Source organism: Mytilus trossulus, chromosome 6 (genome assembly GCF_036588685.1).
Source record: "Mytilus trossulus isolate FHL-02 chromosome 6, PNRI_Mtr1.1.1.hap1, whole genome shotgun sequence".
In the NCBI taxonomy this organism is placed as follows: Eukaryota; Metazoa; Mollusca; class Bivalvia; order Mytilida; family Mytilidae; genus Mytilus; species Mytilus trossulus.
The window spans coordinates 69,171,806-69,191,947 of NC_086378.1; the positions used below are offsets into that span (position 1 = coordinate 69,171,806).

The 20,142-nt window shown below is 32.0% G+C and overlaps 2 protein-coding genes across 2 annotated transcripts; both read left to right on the forward strand.

Moving 5' to 3' along the window:
- Positions 1-1,433: 1,433 nt before the first annotated feature.
- On the forward strand, positions 1,434-4,039 carry LOC134723704 (gamma-glutamylaminecyclotransferase-like). Its single transcript, XM_063587256.1, has 2 exons — positions 1,434-1,630; positions 3,658-4,039. Exons 1-2 carry the CDS (start codon positions 1,445-1,447, stop codon positions 3,934-3,936), a joined length of 465 nt encoding a protein of 154 aa, XP_063443326.1. The 5' UTR covers positions 1,434-1,444; the 3' UTR covers positions 3,937-4,039.
- Positions 4,040-15,149: 11,110 nt separating this feature from the next.
- On the forward strand, positions 15,150-18,469 carry LOC134721741 (GTP-binding protein Rit2-like). The gene is made up of 4 exons (XM_063584927.1): positions 15,150-15,806; positions 16,388-16,470; positions 17,035-17,227; positions 17,866-18,469. The coding sequence occupies exons 1-4, from the start codon at positions 15,287-15,289 to the stop codon at positions 18,120-18,122; spliced, it is 1,053 nt and encodes a 350-aa protein (XP_063440997.1). The 5' UTR covers positions 15,150-15,286; the 3' UTR covers positions 18,123-18,469.
- Positions 18,470-20,142: the final 1,673 nt, after the last annotated feature.

Genomic DNA, 20,142 nt, shown 5'->3' on the forward strand with positions numbered 1-20,142 from the left:
TCTCTCTCTCTCTCTCTCTCTCTCAGGCCGTTAGTTTTCTCGTTTGAATTGTTTTACATTGTCTTTTCGGGGTCTTTTATAGCTGACTATGCGGTACGGGCTTTGCTTTGATCATTGTTGAAGGTCGTACGGTTAGTTCTTAATGTCTGTGTCATTTTTGTCTTTTGTGGATAGTTGTTTCATTGGCAATCATACCATATCTTATTTTCTATAAGCAAGTTTTTAAATCAACCAATCCAAATTGACCAATGCAGTAATATAGAATATATGAGGAATATACGATGCACTTTTAAGACAAAGGTTGTCTTATGCATGAGAAAGTTTTAAAGGTTCGTTTAAAACCTAAGTAATCAATAAAACATAATTTCCTGCTAATTGTTCAGTATAAAGTGACCTTTCGATCTTTGCAATAAACGTGAACTTTTGTTTACTTGTAGTATACATTATACATTACATGATAATGCTTATCATACATGTACATATTTCATATACGCATCAAACATGTTCTTTTCAAAGACTGAAAATAAAAAATAAAAATTAAGGACAAGTAATACAACATGGACAATGCATTTTAAACTTCGATAGAAGTATCTTTATACTTTGGTTCAGAGAAAAGGTCAATTATTGAACGAAAGTTTTAGTCATTTATTACAACATTTTCGTATATTCCTCATATATATTTATTACAACATTGTGCCGTACATCTTGAGTGCAAACATTAATTTGTACTGAGATCTAAGATGTGAAGTACATATATTATGCACAAATTGTCAAGATAATCAAGGAGTACGTGCACTAATGAAGTGCAGAACTTTGTCAAAAAATGATGCATCTACTTTATAGGAAACGCTTTCTTTTTATGTTGTATTCCTGGCTTTCAGTTATATTATCATTTAATTTTCTTTATTTTTGGAAATATTTCGCGGTTAAACTTAAACTTCATGCGTGCTATTGCTGGCTTTCCGTTACATAACAATATAAGAATTTGATTGTCTTTCTTTATTCTGTTTACCAGAAACTTTGAATTTTATCTATTTTTTAACCAGAAACTTTGAATTTCATTTATTTTCGAAAATATCTCGTGGTTAAACCAAGTAAGTTTAAATATGTTTACCATTATGCAACCATTTTTTTTTCTTAAAGAAAATAGCCAATAAAGCTAGCCGATACAATTTGTGAATTTTTTTCAGCAATCCGTTTTATAATGTATTTGAACACACACAAAAGTAAGTACACAAAGTTATATTTAGATTTTTTTTTCTTGCGGATCCTATATTGTCCCTTTATTGTGAATTTTAATGCACACTTTTCAATATACATGTATACGCTATACATATATGTGTACACGTTTCTAACATCGGTTGATAAGAGTTAATTTAATAAATTAATTCATGACACGACACATTGTTATCTGTGAATATGTATAACTTACTAGTGTCCAGCAATGACACACAACGTGTTTGTTTTTGGTACTCTCAAAAGGGGTCAACCAAACTTTTACCTACTAGAGGATACAAGCAACGGTTTGGCGGTATACCAAGCTGAAGGGGCTACGGAAGAAAAATTTCCCGTTGTCATAGCGAGCAGGTGCAACATTCCATTCATGTTACCTGTGGCAGGTAAAGGCAAGGTAATGTTCTTATCAACGAAATGTTTGTGTGTATTGCTTTTAAGTACTACACGGAAGATTAAGTGGAGACAAAACAAAACATGCTTGCTAACTTCTGAAAAATTTCTGTTTTAATCCTGCAATTGGGTGTCCTAGTTATACAGCTACAGCCCTACAGATATCGCTATGCTGTATCTGTATACCCACTGCCGAACTGACTGAGTATTGTGTGAACCTGTGTGACCTCATAATGTGTATTCCAGTTGCATTCCAATGACGATGACAATTGTCGATTTCAAAACTTGAGTGTGTATGATTGTGTTGCAAAATCAACCATGTCAATTTTAGCATGCGTGTTTAGTGAATGTCAAGTCTGAAGCGTAGGACAACTCGTACACTTCTGTTTCAAATTTGACAATGTTTTGTTATTTGTTTTTTACTGTTGAAATTAGTTGCATTGTTAAAATAGACAATTATTCACCTTTAGCGATGAATTATTTTTGACCACTTGAGATTCTTTTTTTGCTAACCTGCCTTCTGCGTTATGTGTGATTTTGATATTACTACGCGGGCCTCAAAAGATTACAAATAGAAAATAAATACTAAATATGCTTGTTTTTGTATCTGTCAAAACACAAACAATATACAGAATTAATTGCAGGAAAAAGACAGTAACTGTTTAAGTGTCTTTATATATCAGCTGTATTTGTACTCGGCTCGAAACAGGTGTAGTAGCTCGCTAAAAGCTCCGATACGCCTTGTTTCCTAGCCTCGTATAAATACAGCTGATATTTAAAGACACTAAACAGTTATTGTCTATGCATCTCTTTTCTTTTGTATACACCTGTATTTTATGCATTGTGTGTGACAAAATGTTTATTCCGGTAGCATTTAAAATATGTGTATATGTCACAGAACCAATTTAACAATACCATAAAATACATGTACATAATTCGTTCTAATATATTTTTTACAGAAAAAAATAGTATGTTAAACAAACAATGCGAAATTTTTATATACGGTATCAAAATAATCTCAAGTTAGAAGTCCATATTTATTTATGATTGACTTTTATACGGGCCACACTACTCACTTCTTTTGTAATATTCCTCGAGTAGTTACAGGGAAGGTAATGACGTTGCTAACGTAATTTGTTATTTTCGCGACGTCAAACTGTGACATATTGGGAAAAGATGCATTTTTCGACTGATTTTTATCATTCAAACTGATTTAATTTGAAAACGAGTTCATGGACCCCTATTTTTCAAAACGGCATTTTGTTCCATTTTGCAGGGAGATTATGTTACCCAAATTTTATAAAACTGTAAATAGAGGATTTTTTTTAATTTTGATAAACATGCAGTAAAAAATGACGTGTTTTACTAAATTCATGAACATTTGGTAACTGAGTTATTTCTGAATAAAAAATGCATATTTTTTATGAAATTTATAAAATACAGAACTTACCGAATATTTAACAAAAAACAATTTGTGTTTATCTTTTATAACAAAAAAGTTATGTCTTTCTTTCGAAAAAGAAATTACGGCCACAAATCTGAATTTTGAGCAAATATACAAAATTTCGACCTCATTTTACTCAAAAAGTAGCACATGAAGGTATATTTTTCATTACATATTTGATTTAATCAGATAAAAAATAGCCTATATGCAAATTTTCATGAACTTGTAAATACAGGATCAAAACTGTATCGTATGCCCTTAAACGTTCTATACAGAATTATTTCTTGTTCGTGGTATGTTATATGCTTACTATATTAAATATCGTATAGCTGCACTAAAATAGTATTATTTTTAAATCAGATAACTTTGTATTGTATGGATGTCTTGTTCCTGTGATCGAATGATAAGGTTTGTTAAATTCATATAAGGATAGGATTCGCTTAGACTTCATGATCTTGAGCACCCAAGGTATCTGCCTGTATTTGGATATAATACTTATATATGCGTATAAAATATTTATAAAACATTGATTCTAAATTTGTTAAAATAGAAGATTAAATCATACAACTTTTATTTTTATTATTCAGAATGTTGTCGGTGAAATTTATAAAGTGGATGACAGCATGTTAAACCGTTTAGATATCTTAGAGAGAAAAGCAGAAATCCTTGACAGACGTGAAATAAATGTCATATCCAATGGACGTACTATAATATGCTGGTGTTATCATCTGGTTAACCACAAGAAAGAGCTACAAGAACTACCAACAATCGATAATTATGACACGAATGGTTCACACGGCCTACCATATATTCCCAATTCTTTAGAAATATGTGACGATTTCAGCGATGTACAAATACCGAAATAAATGAGAATAACATAAAACAGTGACGATAACTATCACAATATGTTATGACAAAAGATGACAAATTAATGCAAACATATTACAATGAATTGTTGTTTTTCATATATACAGACGTAAATAAAAACGTGTTTAAAATGTCTATATTAGGGTTGTTTTCTCCTGTGGCATAATATATTGGGTATATTATTCCCACGTTGCTCACATATTAATTTTATACAAAACAAAAAGATAACTGCCCTGAATTTAGAATTTCAGAAACGAATACACATTTCTCATAAAAATAAATCAAAAGGCAAAGTATACGTTTCCTTTTTGGTTTATCTTCGAATTTCTATTTGAAATAAGGGAGGTAAAATCTTGTAAATGTATACCTCGTTTATTTCCTCCTCTAGAATTTACCATAACACGAATTTCGCTGGGAATGATTGGGTGATTGCTGTTTTCTCTACGACGCCTGAGCACAAAAAGTCTATATTGCAGAGATAATGAATTCCGGATAATATATTCATGCATGACATATATATATATATCTTTTAGACTTGTCTATCATGTCATCATTTTCAGTTATCACAGCTAGTCTAAACAAGAGGCTCTCAAGAGCCTGAATCGCTCACCTGAATTTTTTTGGTTAAATCTCTCACCAATGATTATTTTGGCTTTTCAATTTATTTAAATGTTCTTTGAATCGTCCTATTTTCTTCAAAGCAAAAAAAAAATCAATTTCTCCTATGTTCTTTTTTAGCCATGACGGCCATGTTTTTTGATGAAATAAAAAATAAAGCACAAATTTTATTTTATACACCCTACTGATCATTCAGTTGAAGTTTGGTTGAATTTGGTTGAGTAGTTTTAGAGGAGAAGATTTTTTAAAGTAAGCAAATATGATGAATAAATTGTGAAAAATTGTCATTAAAGAACAATAACCCCTTAAGGAGTCAATTGACAATTTTGGTCATGTTGACTTTTTTGTAGATCTTACTTTGCTGATAATTTTTGCTGTTTACAGTTTATCTTTATCTATAATAATATTCAAGATAATGACCAAAAACTGCAAAATTTCCTTAAAATTACCAATTAATTGGCAGCAACCCAACAATGGATTGTTTGATTCATCTGAAAATTTCAGGGCTGATAGATATTGACCTAATGAACATTTTTACCCCATGTCAGATTTGCTCTAAATGCTTTCGTTTTTAAGATATAAGCCAAAAACTGCATTTGACCCCAATGTTCTATTTTAAGTAACGGCGGCCATGTTTTTTGACGGATCAAGAATCCAAGCACACACTTTGTGCAGGATATTCTAAGGAACAATCATGCTAAGTTTCATCCAAATCCATTCAGTTGTTTCAGAGGAGAAGATTTTTTAAAATTGGCAAATATGATGAATAAATTGTGAAAAATTGTCATTAAAGGACAATAACCCCTTAAGGGGTCAATTGACAATTTTGGTCATTTTACTTATTTGTAGATCTTACTTTGCTGATCATTGTTGCTGTTTAAATCCAATAATATTCAAGATAATAACCAAAAACAGTAAAATTTCCTTAAAATTACCAATTAAGTGGCAGCAACCCAACAATGGTTCGTTTGATTCATCTGAAAATTTCAGGGCTGATAGATCTTGACCTAATGAACATTTTTACCCAATGTCAGATTTGCTCTAAATGCTTTCGTTTTTGAGATATAAGCCAAAAACTGCATTTGACCCCTATGTTCTATTTTAAGTAACGGCGGCCATGTTTTTTGACGGATCAAAAATCGAAGCACACACTTTGTGCAGGATATACTAAGGAACAATCATGCTAAGTTTCATTCAAATCCATTCAGTAGTTTCAGAGGAGAAGATGTTTGAAAAATTGTTAACGACGACAGACGACGACGACGACGACGACGACGTCGACGACGACGACGACGGACGCCAAGTGATGAGAAAAGCTCACATGGCCTTTTAGGCCAGGTGAGCTAAAAAGTAGAGCGAAAGATACCCAATGAATATTTAAACTCATAAGTCGAAATCATGCCATTGCAAAAACGACCATGAGACAAATAATAAAAAAAATTGTATACAAAACTCAGATACATAAAAATCTAAGCACTGAACGACACGAATAAATACCACAACTAAAACAGTTTAACGACCTGAGTGTTCAGTTATGTTAATATGTTTGAACTAAATGCCCTTTTCACACATGTGAATGGTCATGATGAATTCTTCTCTCGTAATTGGAAACCTCAGACTGTTAAACTTTAAAAAAAAAAATATATAAATATAGACGTTGGATCTTTTCCTACAGGACATTGATATTGCGCTGTTTGAACAATATATTGAAGTGATGCAATTGGTGTTTAATGATGTTCTTCCTCCTTTACCGAGATATTTGAAATTTATGTAATAATTCTCTAATTCACATGAACAATATGTATTCCTTAGAAAGTGCTTATGACTGAATATTTCGCAACAATTTTGGTGTCAAATGAAAACGATCATGACTCTTTCCTCAAGGTCAACATGAACTGTACACAAAAAACTACACTTTATGAATTCCGTTTTCACTTGTGTACAGCTGATGACCTTAACTGCATTCACGGTCATCCCAAGATGTCGGATGAAAAATTAGATCAGTTTCTGTATTGTCTGTTAAAGTGTTGCTATATCATTTTCTTTACAAATCATACATTGAAACTATGTAAATCTATAAAATATTCACACGGAAATCACTGATCACTACCGAGAAATGTGCATGAAACAGGAATTTCGATTTGAAAAAATCGTTGAGATGACCGTAAATCACAATTGAGATGACCGTTACAGAATCAGCGATTCATAACAAGGGTGACCGTAATTGGTTTTAAGATGACCGTAATTTCTAAGAAATATCTGTATTTATATAACTACCATTTGTATCAAATGTAGTTAATCGTGTTAGTATAAACGTATTAATATGAGAGATTATCCTATAAGTAGAAGAAAATAAGACGTGCATAATTCACCATATGTATATTTTTTACGGTAGAGGGTTTAGTTTTTAAAATGAATTTGCAACAAGACATGCACATGAACAAGTGGGGAAACCATGCAACAAAAGCGCGATAAAATGACACCTTACATGTATAATGAAAAAAATGCGGTGCACAGCCTCCAACTATATATATATTATTAATAATAATACAAAAGATTTTTTTTTATTTCTGGGATTCCATTTAATGACACATTTTTAAAAATGCCGATGCATGTATATACACCCATTGATATTATATCTTCCATTTTGTCGTGCAAATAAAATAACAGAAAATATTTTGAAAATATCATACAACTAAACTAGTGATGGTGAGCTCCAGCAAAGTAGATCCTTAAAATAGTCTTGTACGAATAGAGTATCACAAGGGGGAACGTTGTCAATTTGTATAAATACAGAAATGTTATTCATAAAGTCAGGATTCTACTTGGTCAAAATATCTCCCCATTACGTCAGACTGCAGGGCCGCGTTCAATAGTGCTACGTAGATTTTGACTATTGAACGTGTAGCTATAGACAAGCTGTTGCATAGATATTGAACTCAACCCGGTTCATTTTCACAATCGTTGAAATGGAAGCCATTGTAGGGATGACGTGCTTCCAATTTTGCTCTCGAAAACCGATAAATTTATCAAAATAGGACTATTACGATCCTTATATGTCAGTTGTATTTTAAAAGACAAATGTATCTTCTAGCTAATGAGCAACCGTTAATGATCTTGTCTGCATTGATTCAACTTAAAACTATTGTCTGATCGGATGTCAGGTGGAATTTTCGAAAATTCTTAAGCTTTAAAAAAATTTCTGATTAAATATTTCGTGGAAGGGCAGACTAAAAATGTTCAGTGGTTAAAGATTATAAACCCTAGTTATCACACACAAAATGTATATTTTTCGAAGATGCATTTTTTAATATCATCCAAATTAAAAGACTGTCGTCAGAAAAAATAGCTATTTGAACACACCTACTCTAGATCTGTTTTTGTGATTCATTAGATAGGTATTTCACTTGACCCATATATTTCATCTGTTATATATGGGTCAAGTGAAATACCTATCTAATGAATCACAAAAACAGATCTAGAGTACTGTAATTTTTTTACGTTATAAAGTCAACCTGTAGCTTTGATATATAAAAATGATAGAATCTGAAGCGAGATGCTATATCAGATACTCTTGCTTTGTACGTTTTAAAGACAAAATAAACACCTCAAACACGCCCTAACATAAAAAGGTGCACTCGATTTTCTCTTTTCGCTACAAACGTTTTCTATTTTGGGAATTTCTTTCTTGATTCAAATGGAAGGGCAGACCCGAAAATTTCTGAACTCATTGATTGATATGTTCTCCGTTCGTGGTTAAAAAATTAAATCGGAGGTTATGCATGTTCTACATCCAACTTATAGATACCCATGTCGTCTACTTGATATCTTATTGTTATACATTACTACGTAATAGGTAAATTAAAAACTTATGCATATGGTGTTTTTAAAATTAACACTTCATTTCGTAATTGAGAAGAAAATTGTCATTTAATTTGTTTCTTATAACTTTTAAAAATATTGTTACTATAGTAAACATTGTAATCATACGTTTTTTGATTGAGTTAAGTCTGCCAATTGATATTTTATTGTATGTTTTTCTATGTTGTGATGTTATGCTATTGTTTCAGAAAAAGGGAGAAGGTTTGGATCCATTAAAACGTTTAATCCCGCTGCAAATGTTTGCACCTGTCCTAAGTCAGGAATCTGATGTACAGTAGTTGTCGTTTGTTTATGTAATATATACGTGTTTCTCGTTTCTCGTTTTGTTTATATAGATTAGACCGTTGGTTTTCCCGTTTGAATGGTTTTACACTAGTAATTTTGGGGCCCTTTATAGCTTGTTGTTCGGTGTGACCCAAGGCTCCGTGTTGAAGGCCGTACTTTAACCTATAATGGTTTACTTTTTTAAAAAATTTTATTTGGATGGAGAGTTGTCTCATTGGCACTCACACCACATCTTCCTATATCTAATTACAGTAAATATTTAGCGCCTTCTCTAAGAAAGAGCTACGATTTTTTTGTTCTATTTCGACTGGGTTTAATTTTCGCCTGTTTATATCAAGAAAAAATAAGATTTTCATCTGCTTCCTCTAGAATCATACACATGGCCTCGATTACCGAATATTCATATGCATTATTAATGTTTTTTATGCTCCATTTATGGGCATTATGTTTTTTTAGTTTGTGCGTGCGTTCGTCAGTTTGTCTGTTCGTTTGTCCAGATTCAGGTTAAATCAGCTGGAAACTTAGTTCAGTTTTTCCCTATAGTATGATCTTTTCAATTTTAATGCCAAATTAGTTTTATCCCGTTTTTACAGTCCAACAAACACAGAAAATGATACTGTAGATGAGGCATCCGTGTACTAGGGACACATTCATGTTTCTTCAAATTTTCGTCGTATCGCTGTCAATTTGTATTAGACATTTGCGGAAACTATGTCTATACCTAGGATAACACTTTAGACTTGCGATTATTGGTGACAATAACAAGGGGTCATCTCAAAATACAATAACAAACCAACAACACAGATACATGTACAAAAAAAAAAATAGCAAAAGGTGTCTTCTATATATAAAAAAAAACGATTTAAGCAACACGTTAAATTGCATGTGTCCGAAGTGCTTTTCTGAATTTACCATCAGGACCGCACAAAGCCGAATATTTGAAGATAATGATTCAAGGACCGAAGGTGTAGATAGATGTGTGATATATAATTATCAGCAAGAGCAATAAATTTCCCCCGCGAAACAGGGTCCTTTTAATGCAATGTTTAGCATAAGAAAACCATAAAAAATATTGTTCAGAGGACACTCTACAAACAGTTTCATTTGAAATAATATTTTTTGTGTCGTTTTTGTTTTGCACGAGTACAACTTGACTTTGTATTCGCAACTGTTGCATTGCCGACTTAAATAGATTGTGATTGTTATGACAATTTCTTTTTTGGCTGCTACTCTATTGCATTATTTTATTTTTATCTCTAACAGTCAGTTGAAAAAAAATGCGTATAAACTTTGTGACACAATGAGAGATCACAGGTTGTTCCAGGTGTTGGAACACTCCATTTCTTGCCAATGAATGCTTTTGAATAGGGACATATGGTCGGATCCCCTCCCCCTTATCTTGGGTTGGAATCTCCGTTTAAAAATGGCTGAATCAATCCCTATATTACAATTCTATGAAAATAGGACAAGTCTCGGAACAGGGGTAAAAGCTCATGTTTCGAGCATACCAGTCCCACCCATGTTCATCAGGGTCAATTATCGACACCGCGAGAGAGAAAAAACGTCCATTCTTAATGATTTCCAAGATCTCTATTATAATAATTGCATAAAAGAAAAACAACTTGGAACTCGTTTGTCATATTTTTGTGTTGTTGTTGTAGACAAAGATAGCAAAGTTTTAACAATTTTAGTACACCTATTCTTACATTTCAACAAGGTCTAGCGAACTTTCTAAAATAAATTTCCGAAATGGAGAAATTCGTTTATATAACTACATGTAGCTACTGCAACGACAATTGCGATAGTTTGTGTGTCTCATGTTAAATTAATTTTTAAAATGATGTTACTTCATTCTTCCATGCGTCGTACACTTACAGCATCATCAACCTAGATAACATACTATATATAAATAATGTTGACACATTGCTGCAAATATATTATTTGGATCGACGGTTTATTTTAACACTTTGAGAAAGCCCCAGATTTAAATGCTACCTGTAGGTGTAATTGTAATCCTAATCGTAGGTGTATGACAGTTTTCGCAAATGCCTATTAAAATTCGTACGTCGTTATAAATAAATATTTCATTGTTTTTCGAAAAATATGTAATTTACTATCATTGTCATGAACCCAAAATACGGCCAATAGTTTAAAAAAAGAAATTTTTGAAACATATTTATATCTGCTTACCGAGCCCCTATTGAGATCGACAAACTCAACAAAAAGCTTTGAATACAAATACGGATATTTCTTAGAATTGACGGTCGTTCTTTATAAAGTACAGTCAGCCTGTACAAATTACGGTCATCCTTTACAAGTTACGGTCATCTTTTTACGAATCACGGTCATCCTTGTTATCATGAAAATATTTTGATTATGATTTACGGTCATCTTAACGATTTTTTCAAATTTCCCGTTTCATGCACATTTCTCAGTAGGAATTTGTGATTTCCGAGTGATTCTTTTATAAATTTACATCGTTTCAATGTATGATTTGTAAAAAAGATGATATAGAAACACTTTAACAGACAATACATAAACTGACCTAATTTTGCATCCGACATCTTGGGATGACCGTGAATGCAGTTACGGTCATCAGCTTTACCCCAGTGGTTTTACTGAAGTCTTTTTCAGGAGTAACCTTCACTAGAAATGCTCATATTACCCAAACACTTCAAAGATAGGGATATACAATTAGTACAATAGGTCGGTGGTTTAAAAAAAGATTTTCACCAACTTTTATATAAACAATAGTACAATGTAACTGTTATATATTTCCGCAGACTTTCCAGGCAATAATATTATCACAAGCGAAATACAGTTTCCGTTTTCAAATCGATGAAAGGTAGAAATATCAGTTGATTTCAATTTGGACACATTAAGATAGTATTTTTAAATAAGTAATAGTGCATATGCCCTTCCAATTTAATACAGGTGTTTCAAAGTTCAGATTATGGAGCAAACGTCTTTTCGTGTTGGTTAAGGGAACCGCGTTTTACATTGTTGTAGAGTTTCTGCTCTTCACCAAACATACATGAATTTACTAAAACAGTGCAAAAACTGAAAGGCTTCTTACATACATATTTTCCAGCCAATTCATTTTCACTTGATATTTTTAAACAATTGAATGAAACGTCCAGCTCCTTTAATTTCCATTACGTTTTACTGTAATAACAATAATGATAGCACGAGACACAATTACAGGTGATTGTTGCATAAGTCTCAGACGGACCAATATAAATTATTCAATATTCCACTTGTTTACATGTAAATATACATGTTCTCGTTATTTACCTACTAGAATTAGATGTATGAGCATGTTGATATAATAAATCATCTGTATAATAGTATACAATACAAGGTGTTTTATTATGTAACACCTAGTAAACAGTCTGAGCAGCAAATAAGCCGGAGATTGAACTAAACAAAACAAAACAAAAACAACGGATACTATGAGGATACTATATGTATATTTCAATTAGTATATATTGTGCTGTAATTAATTATAAAGGTTACATGCATTAATTGATTTATTTCTGTAGTCTTTAATTGCTTGGCTCACAGTATTCTTTCAAATATTCTCTCGTTATTCTTCAAAACAATTACATTGCCATTCTGTAATCACTTGACAACTGTTTTCAGGACATGTTTTTTTTTCTGTTATTAGTATCTTATACTCAATTCCTTAATGTTGCAGTTATACTTTTTATCGAAACACCCAATATTCTCTTTTTTTCCATTTTTCTCCATTCTTTTCTTCTTTTTTTCCCAATGTGCTCTATTCTGGAAACCCTTGATCGCTATTCTGTATACCCCCCCCCCCCATCCCATTTACACCCTCCTACATGCATAACTTCTGTTGAATATTTGGTGCATTATTAATAATAATTTAAAATGGTATGTTACTTGTTATTGTTGGAATTCATTAAGGTAAATTTCTATTCAACCCCCTTTTCACAACATACAAATGTCCATATACCCTTTTTATAAAATATATTAAAATCCTTGCATGTTCAAATATTGTGATAAGCAAAAACATACATTTAGACCAATACAACAACTCTTTGTATGCATAGTATGTACTAGTCTAATTCAACTGAATGTACTAAAAGATACCCTGGATTTGTATATACTAAAAAGTCTATTTGTATTACCACAGTCTAAAAATACAACCGCAGCAGCGTCTGGTTTGATGATGTTTTCTTTCACAATAATGCACGCATCGACTAGGAAATAATGTTTTAAATTAAAAGACAGTATGCGACTTTGAGCAAAAACGGATGGTTTATACTTTAATTTAACAAAATGCAAAATGTGCCAAAAAGACAACAACCCAACCAAAGAGTAAAAAAAACAACCGAACGTCAACAACGGGTCTTAAATACAGCGTGAAATCCCACACCCGGAGGCGGAATTCATAGCTCTTATAAAATGCTTTCAGAGAGTAAAAACGAAATTTCAGTCATGCTAGTTTTCACATTATAGATTGAGTTACCTCTCCTTATAAAGCAAAGTATGTATAAAGGATACATGTATGCATCGACATTTGTTAATTTCAGTAAAACTTGTCGGTCATTCTCGAAGATAACAGAGAACTCCTTAACTACATAAACCAAAATCGTATATATAGTCGGCTTTTGGGCAAAGAAGGCACTGACTATGTAGTCTTATAAGAATGAGGAAACATTAAAAATCATTCCATTATCAATATAATTACAAAATTGTGTTATACAGCAAAACGAAATATCAATGTTTTATAATAATTGAATACCTTTTTCAGAATATTTAAAGTAATTGCTACTATATTACGATATATATAATTATCTTCTTGAATGTTCAGGTAAAGCAAAACGAATTTAGTTCTCTCATGACAGGTGTCAACACAAATTTGCTCTCAAACATGTGCATGTATTAGGCAAAGTCTGTGTTATAAGCAAAAAAATGGCAGGATGTGTTATACATGTACTTTGTTGATGAATTTTTCGACCTTTTTCTTAAATAATGATTATAGATATAAAGAGTAATTTCCTAACTTTTTTCTAGATAAGTATCGTATTCTGTACGGATTATACATTATACAAGCAAGTGTGTTACATTGTATATGTGAATGAAAACTTTATAATACATTCTAAAAAAAAAAGAAAAAAAAAGAAGAAAGCGTAGTTCACCAACTTTTGTTTGCTACTTATAAAAAAACTTATAACCATAATTAGACGTATTTTATCTAAATCATTCAAATTTCATATTCGAATGAAAAATCTCCTCAAATAAATTGCAAGTTTGCATCATCAAAATTAAAGATTTCAGTAAAAATATGGACATCATTTGTGAACAAATATTGTAGATATGTCCCATTTTATCTTAAGAGCTTACAGAACTTTACTTTATATCATTTTAAAATTTAGTACTTTCACATAACTATATTTAACTGGGTTATACGTTTTCAAAAAAACATGATACATTATAACGAATCAAATTTAGAAAAAGACTATCTAAGTTGTGATAACTTGCATCTATTCCTGTATGTTACATTATGTCAGTAATTAGAAAATACTTTACGTTTAAATGAAATGAAATAAACGAATGAAGTTATATTAATATATAGCTTTTAAGAAGGTGCACACGTTGCTTCGTAATTGAAATTTAGATAACATTATCAAATAAAATGCACTGGATTTGTAATGTATTGAAATTAATCTTCTGTTATAAAGCTAACATTTATCGATAAAATGATAGGGTATTGTACTAACATTGTTCGTCAGTCTATGTACCTATATCAGTAGGTAACTGTTCTTAATGACATTTGTTTTATGTACTTGGCAGCTTAGTTTGATCATACCGCTTTGTCCTTAGTGACATAAAGAGGAAAGATATAATTATCATTATTCTTCCGGACAATTATAGTGCAGCTAATCTGCAAGATATTTAGTTTTGCATATTTGAGGCCCTAGCAATACATACGGGAAACTTGTAACCAACTGCTTTTTACAAGAATGCATACAAACAATTCCAAATTGTCAAATTGTTCTAGTAAAAGGTTTGTTTTAAGATTTTATTCAAATATTAAAATCCAATTTGACATCATATATGTTGTACTTGCAAACTTTTAAATAGTTTTCAAAAATAAAAAAACTTCAAGTACATCACGCCATAAAATACCCTTGAGTGTGCCTTGTGTTAATTTCTCGCATTACTTCTTTATAACCGATAGATCAGGGTTAATACGAAAGATAACATAATAATTGAGATATAATGATCTACCTGGGATGTTGTTTTTATATCAGATATTTCCTCGACTTATCTTATGTCATAACAATGCACTGACTGCTGGCATTGCATCTTCAAGAATTAATTATCCCATCAAATAATGTTATTGTACTATGACGTCAAAAGTACAATGATTGACAGTTCAAAATGAGTCAGTGGTGTTTGCTCGGGTATGATTCTTGCAATATAAAAGCATGGATGATTCCTCTTAGCTCACAACTGAACTATAGTGAGCCATATCAAGATATCAGACAATAAATAAAGTGACTTTCGTTTTAAATAATTGAACAGGATATTATGGAATCTGTTGACAACTATTATGAAGCTTGTGAACAGTTTTTGGATGAGGAATTTAAAATGCGATCCGAACCGAATTCACGGACATCATCCATAAAATACAAGAAGCGACCAACACTACTTGCAGACTTTGACGACGATAAAAGACGAAACAGTCTTCCTATTACAGCTGAGATGGCACTGTCTGGTTCGTTTGCAGAACATATTGTGCATAGAAGACAAAAAGTCAAGAAAGTCAGATCGTTCCGAATGACATCGAAGGGTATTAAAAACGACATAGAAGATGAACGCCGACAAAGTAATGCTAGTATTTATTCAGCGGTTTCACAGAAAGAACTTTTTCGAAAACGTCTATCGAGTGAAACATCTGATGATAGCGCCATATGTTGTGGATGTTCGTCTACTTCATCTACTGGATACTATCGTGTCTGTGTGATGGGAGCTGACGCTGTTGGTAAAACAGCATTGACCAATCAGTTCATGACGTCAGACCTATTGTGTTCATTTGACATTGAAAATGGTACGATATATGTATATTTTGTTTACTTTTTACACTTTGATTAAGAGTTGTCTCATAGGCACTCGTAAAAAATGTACCTCATCATCTTACATATGTACATTTCTTATTCTCAATAACGTATAATATGTTGCTTATATTTCATATGTTTTACCTTGAAAAGAAAAGTAGAGATGATATCAACAGCTAAATATGAATAATTTACCTTTAATAATAATAATTATAAAAACGAAGATGTGGTATGATTGCCAATGGGACAATCTCTACAAGAGACCAAATGACACAGAAATTTACAACTATAGGTCACCTTACGGCCTTCAACAATGAGCAAAGCTCATACCACATAGTCAGTATGTTATATCTGCTTATAAAAATGTTCTCGCAGCGATGTAGCCTGTGTGCTGATGCGGCGTAAAGCAATTGCAAGCAAATAAATCTACTTTGAATAATAAAGGCTTAATAGTCTTTTTGGGAAAAAATAGGTAAGAAACTTAATTTGGATGATTTGACTTAATTTATGTCAAAATCAAGACAATGCATTTTTTGTTGAGATACACACTTTTAAAAAAATCTCCTTTTTTCAGATGAAATAGACGAACAGACATTAACAGTGCTCATAGATAACGAAGAGTCAACTTTAGAATTCATAGATTTCTCAAAGCACAAGGTAGGTTACTATTTATAAGTTTTCAGGTTTTTTTTCCGGAAGTCAAATTTTGATTGAATAGTAATTTATTAATTAAGACGGAGAATTCTACTGTCTCATCAACCTTCTCACTATTATTCACCCTCAAACAATTCTAATTGTGATAGTTTAACCTTTGCATCGATGTCAATTATAATGAATGATTATACACCTTGACTCATTGTATCTCCTCGCATCTCTTAGATGTTTGCTGATCTTGCGTGATAAGAAACATAGTTCAGTATATGATTCATGTAACAAAGGTGCAATTAATTTATAATCTTTGACAGTTAATGACTAGGTATTGGTGGTTTTTATACAAATGAAATACGCAACACAGTTTAATCTAAACAAAGAAATGTACTACAGTAATGATAGTTAATACAATCACAGAAGAAAAAGGGGTTTTTTTTGTTGTTTTTTTAAATTGAGAATTTTCAAGATACAGTACTGTAAACTTTTGTGTCTTTCATTTGTAGTAAATGTATAAAAGTCTTTTATTTGGTGCTTCAATTTTATATTTTCTTTTCAAATTATCTTTTTTAGGAGGACATTGAGAGAAATACCTGTGACGCTTGTGATGCCTTTATTGTTGTCTTTTCTGTCCACGAGCGGCCATCATTTGATGTGGCTACAAAGTACCTCACTTACCTTAGAAATGAACTATTTATAGACAGAGCTATCATTTTAGTGGCAAACAAGGTGGATTTAGTCCGTAAAAGACAGATCGCTTCCGAAGGTAATACTATTTATTTTTATATTGGTGTCTTTAAACATAGCAAAATTGATCAATTGCTATAAAATAAACAAGTCAGTTTTACCAAAGCAATTTTTTTAGTATAGCTGTTCTCGAAATTATGGCTACGGTCTATATAGCTACCAGTTCAGCCTTTTCCGCTTTAAAGGGTTTTTTTTATTTTGCGGTTTTGAAATTTGAATTCTATCAATGTATTGTAAAACGATTTGACTCCTTTATACAACCACTACATCTATTCATTAAAAGCCACCATGTGGACACCAAACATAAAAATAACGTTTCATTTGGTAATTATGATAATAACCATTATTTAGATATCAAATTCCAAAAGCAACAACAACCACTGTCTTTCTAATTTTTAGAGTCGGTAACAGTATGCATATAATATAACGAAACTAAATACATCACATCAGCGACAACTATTACACTAGCTCGATAACTGAAATTAAATGTCTTTAGAAATGCTTTACTATTCCCTAACAAGTAAAAAGAAGTGTAAATAACCAAAAATTATCAAGTTTGCTATTATAATGCACATTAACGAAATTGCCTTTACATTTGCATTACAGAACGCATAAGTGTGAGCTTACTTAATCTTCTTTATACACTTTATATTTCAGAAGCAAAACAGCTTGCCATCAAATACAACTGTAAATACACCGAGACATCAGCAACATTCAATCACCAAGTTGATGAATTACTTGTCGGTGTTCTGAAACAGATTAAACTTAAACTTAGTCCAGAAGTTGTTGACAAATCCACATTTGAAATTCCAAAAACAGGAGTAAAACAATCTAAGGGACCCAGAGGACTTTTAAGTAAACTTTTTAGAAGAAAATCGAAACCAGCCAATGAAGTTGTACTGGATTTGGAGTGAAAATCAAGCAATTATGATTAGTATATCTTGAATTAATCCCCCCTCCAGGAGAAAAGAACACTAATGCCAGTAGTAGAGAAAGGACAAAACTAAAATATTATAGGGTTTTTTTGGCGACTGGTATATGAAATTCTACAATCTTACAGAAGAAAGCTCCAAACTAATTGTTTATGTCGAGACGACGAAGTAATCTAGTGGAATAAAATTGTACACATGTGAATAGGAAAAACAAACATCAAAGATAGAAGATTGATTGAAATTTTGAAAAATCATTGTAAATATCATATCCATCACTCATTCAAAGTAGACGTTTACCATTCCTTATTTTTTATACAAATAAATTTTATATAAAACTTTTTTGTCTTTAATATACAAATCAGGAGATGAGGCGGGGTTGCCAACGAGACAAAAATCTACCACAGTACAAATAAAATGAATTTAAGTAACTATAGCCAACCATACGGACTTCAACAATGACAAAACCCATACAGTATATATAGGAGGCTATGAAAAGCCCTGACATGAAAAATATGAATCAATTCACTTGAGAAAATTAACGGCGTATTTTATATCAAAACAATTAACGAATAACAATATAACAGACGTGAACAAACTACAACCGCTGAACTACAGGATCATGGCTTGAGACAGACACATAAAAATGAAACAGAATTAACATGCGTGTAAGCACTCACCCTAACCTCGAAAAGTAAAACACGAGAACAAACTATACAAACAATTGAAAAAGATAAAGTCAACAGATCGATAAAAAGTAGAAAAACCTCAAAAAAAGTAAAGACCGGACGTAGTCGGGTGTTTATCCCTATCCTAAACAACAAAAAGGACACTAAGTACAGACCTGAGAGTACTCGATATTTCTGACAACTAGTTCAAAGCGCATAACAACTTATGAAATAATCATGTGTCTTTAGCTTTAATATCAATCGAAACACATCATCCAATGTAATGGCTTTAGTGTAAAGATTTCATAACAGTCAGAGAAAAACATGACCTTGTGCAATGCCAAAGTATGATATCGACAGATTGTAGGACCGTACAAGTGCACAATTACATAAAGGTAGAACAAAACTATTTACTAGAATAATTAATTACTGATAAAAAAAATCATTATATACCATTTATAAAAGTAAAATCACAAAAATACTGAACTCCGAGCAAAACCCAAAACAGAAAGTCTATATTCAAATGGCAAAATCAAAAGCTCAAACACATCAAAGGAACTAATAACAACTTTTATATTCTTGACTTGGTACATGCATTCATGCATTTTCTTCTGTATTTATTTACCCGGATAGTAAGATTTTTTTTCTTTTCTTGGCAAGGCGTTTGTATAAATATCCGGGAGAATGCACATGCAACAATTAAACCAGAATGTGTCCATAATACACAGATGCCCCACACACACTAGCATCTACTATGTTTAGTGGACTGTCAATTTGGGGTATAAACTCTAATTGGTAAAAAATAGAAAGATCATATAATAGGGAACATGTGTACTAAGTTAGAAATTGACTAGACTCTTACTTCATCAAAAATTACCTTGACCAAAATCTCTAACCTGCCGCGGAACAGACGGAAGAACGAACGAACGGTACGACGGACGGACGGACCGAAAAGCATAATGACTTTAAATGTCTTTCTTCTCTTGAACATATATAAAATACTAGCAACTGGACATACCATAAACAACAATCGTGATACTGTCGAACAATTGTCTCAAGAATACCAAATTTCGTACGATGCTCGTACAACATTGATTATCTGTCGTACGACAAATGTACGTTCGTCGTGCAACATGTTTTTGTTTTATTCAGAAGGATGCAATTCGGCGGGAATGAATCTTTGGAAAAGCATACCGTCTGTCGTTTAAAGAGGATGACTATTACACCAGAACTGTTACGCTTGATCCTGCTAAATAGATGCCTTGCCGGACTCCAACAAGAGCAAAAAATGGTCATGTTAGCGTAATTCGAGCGCGTGAACATTATAGGAACCAGCG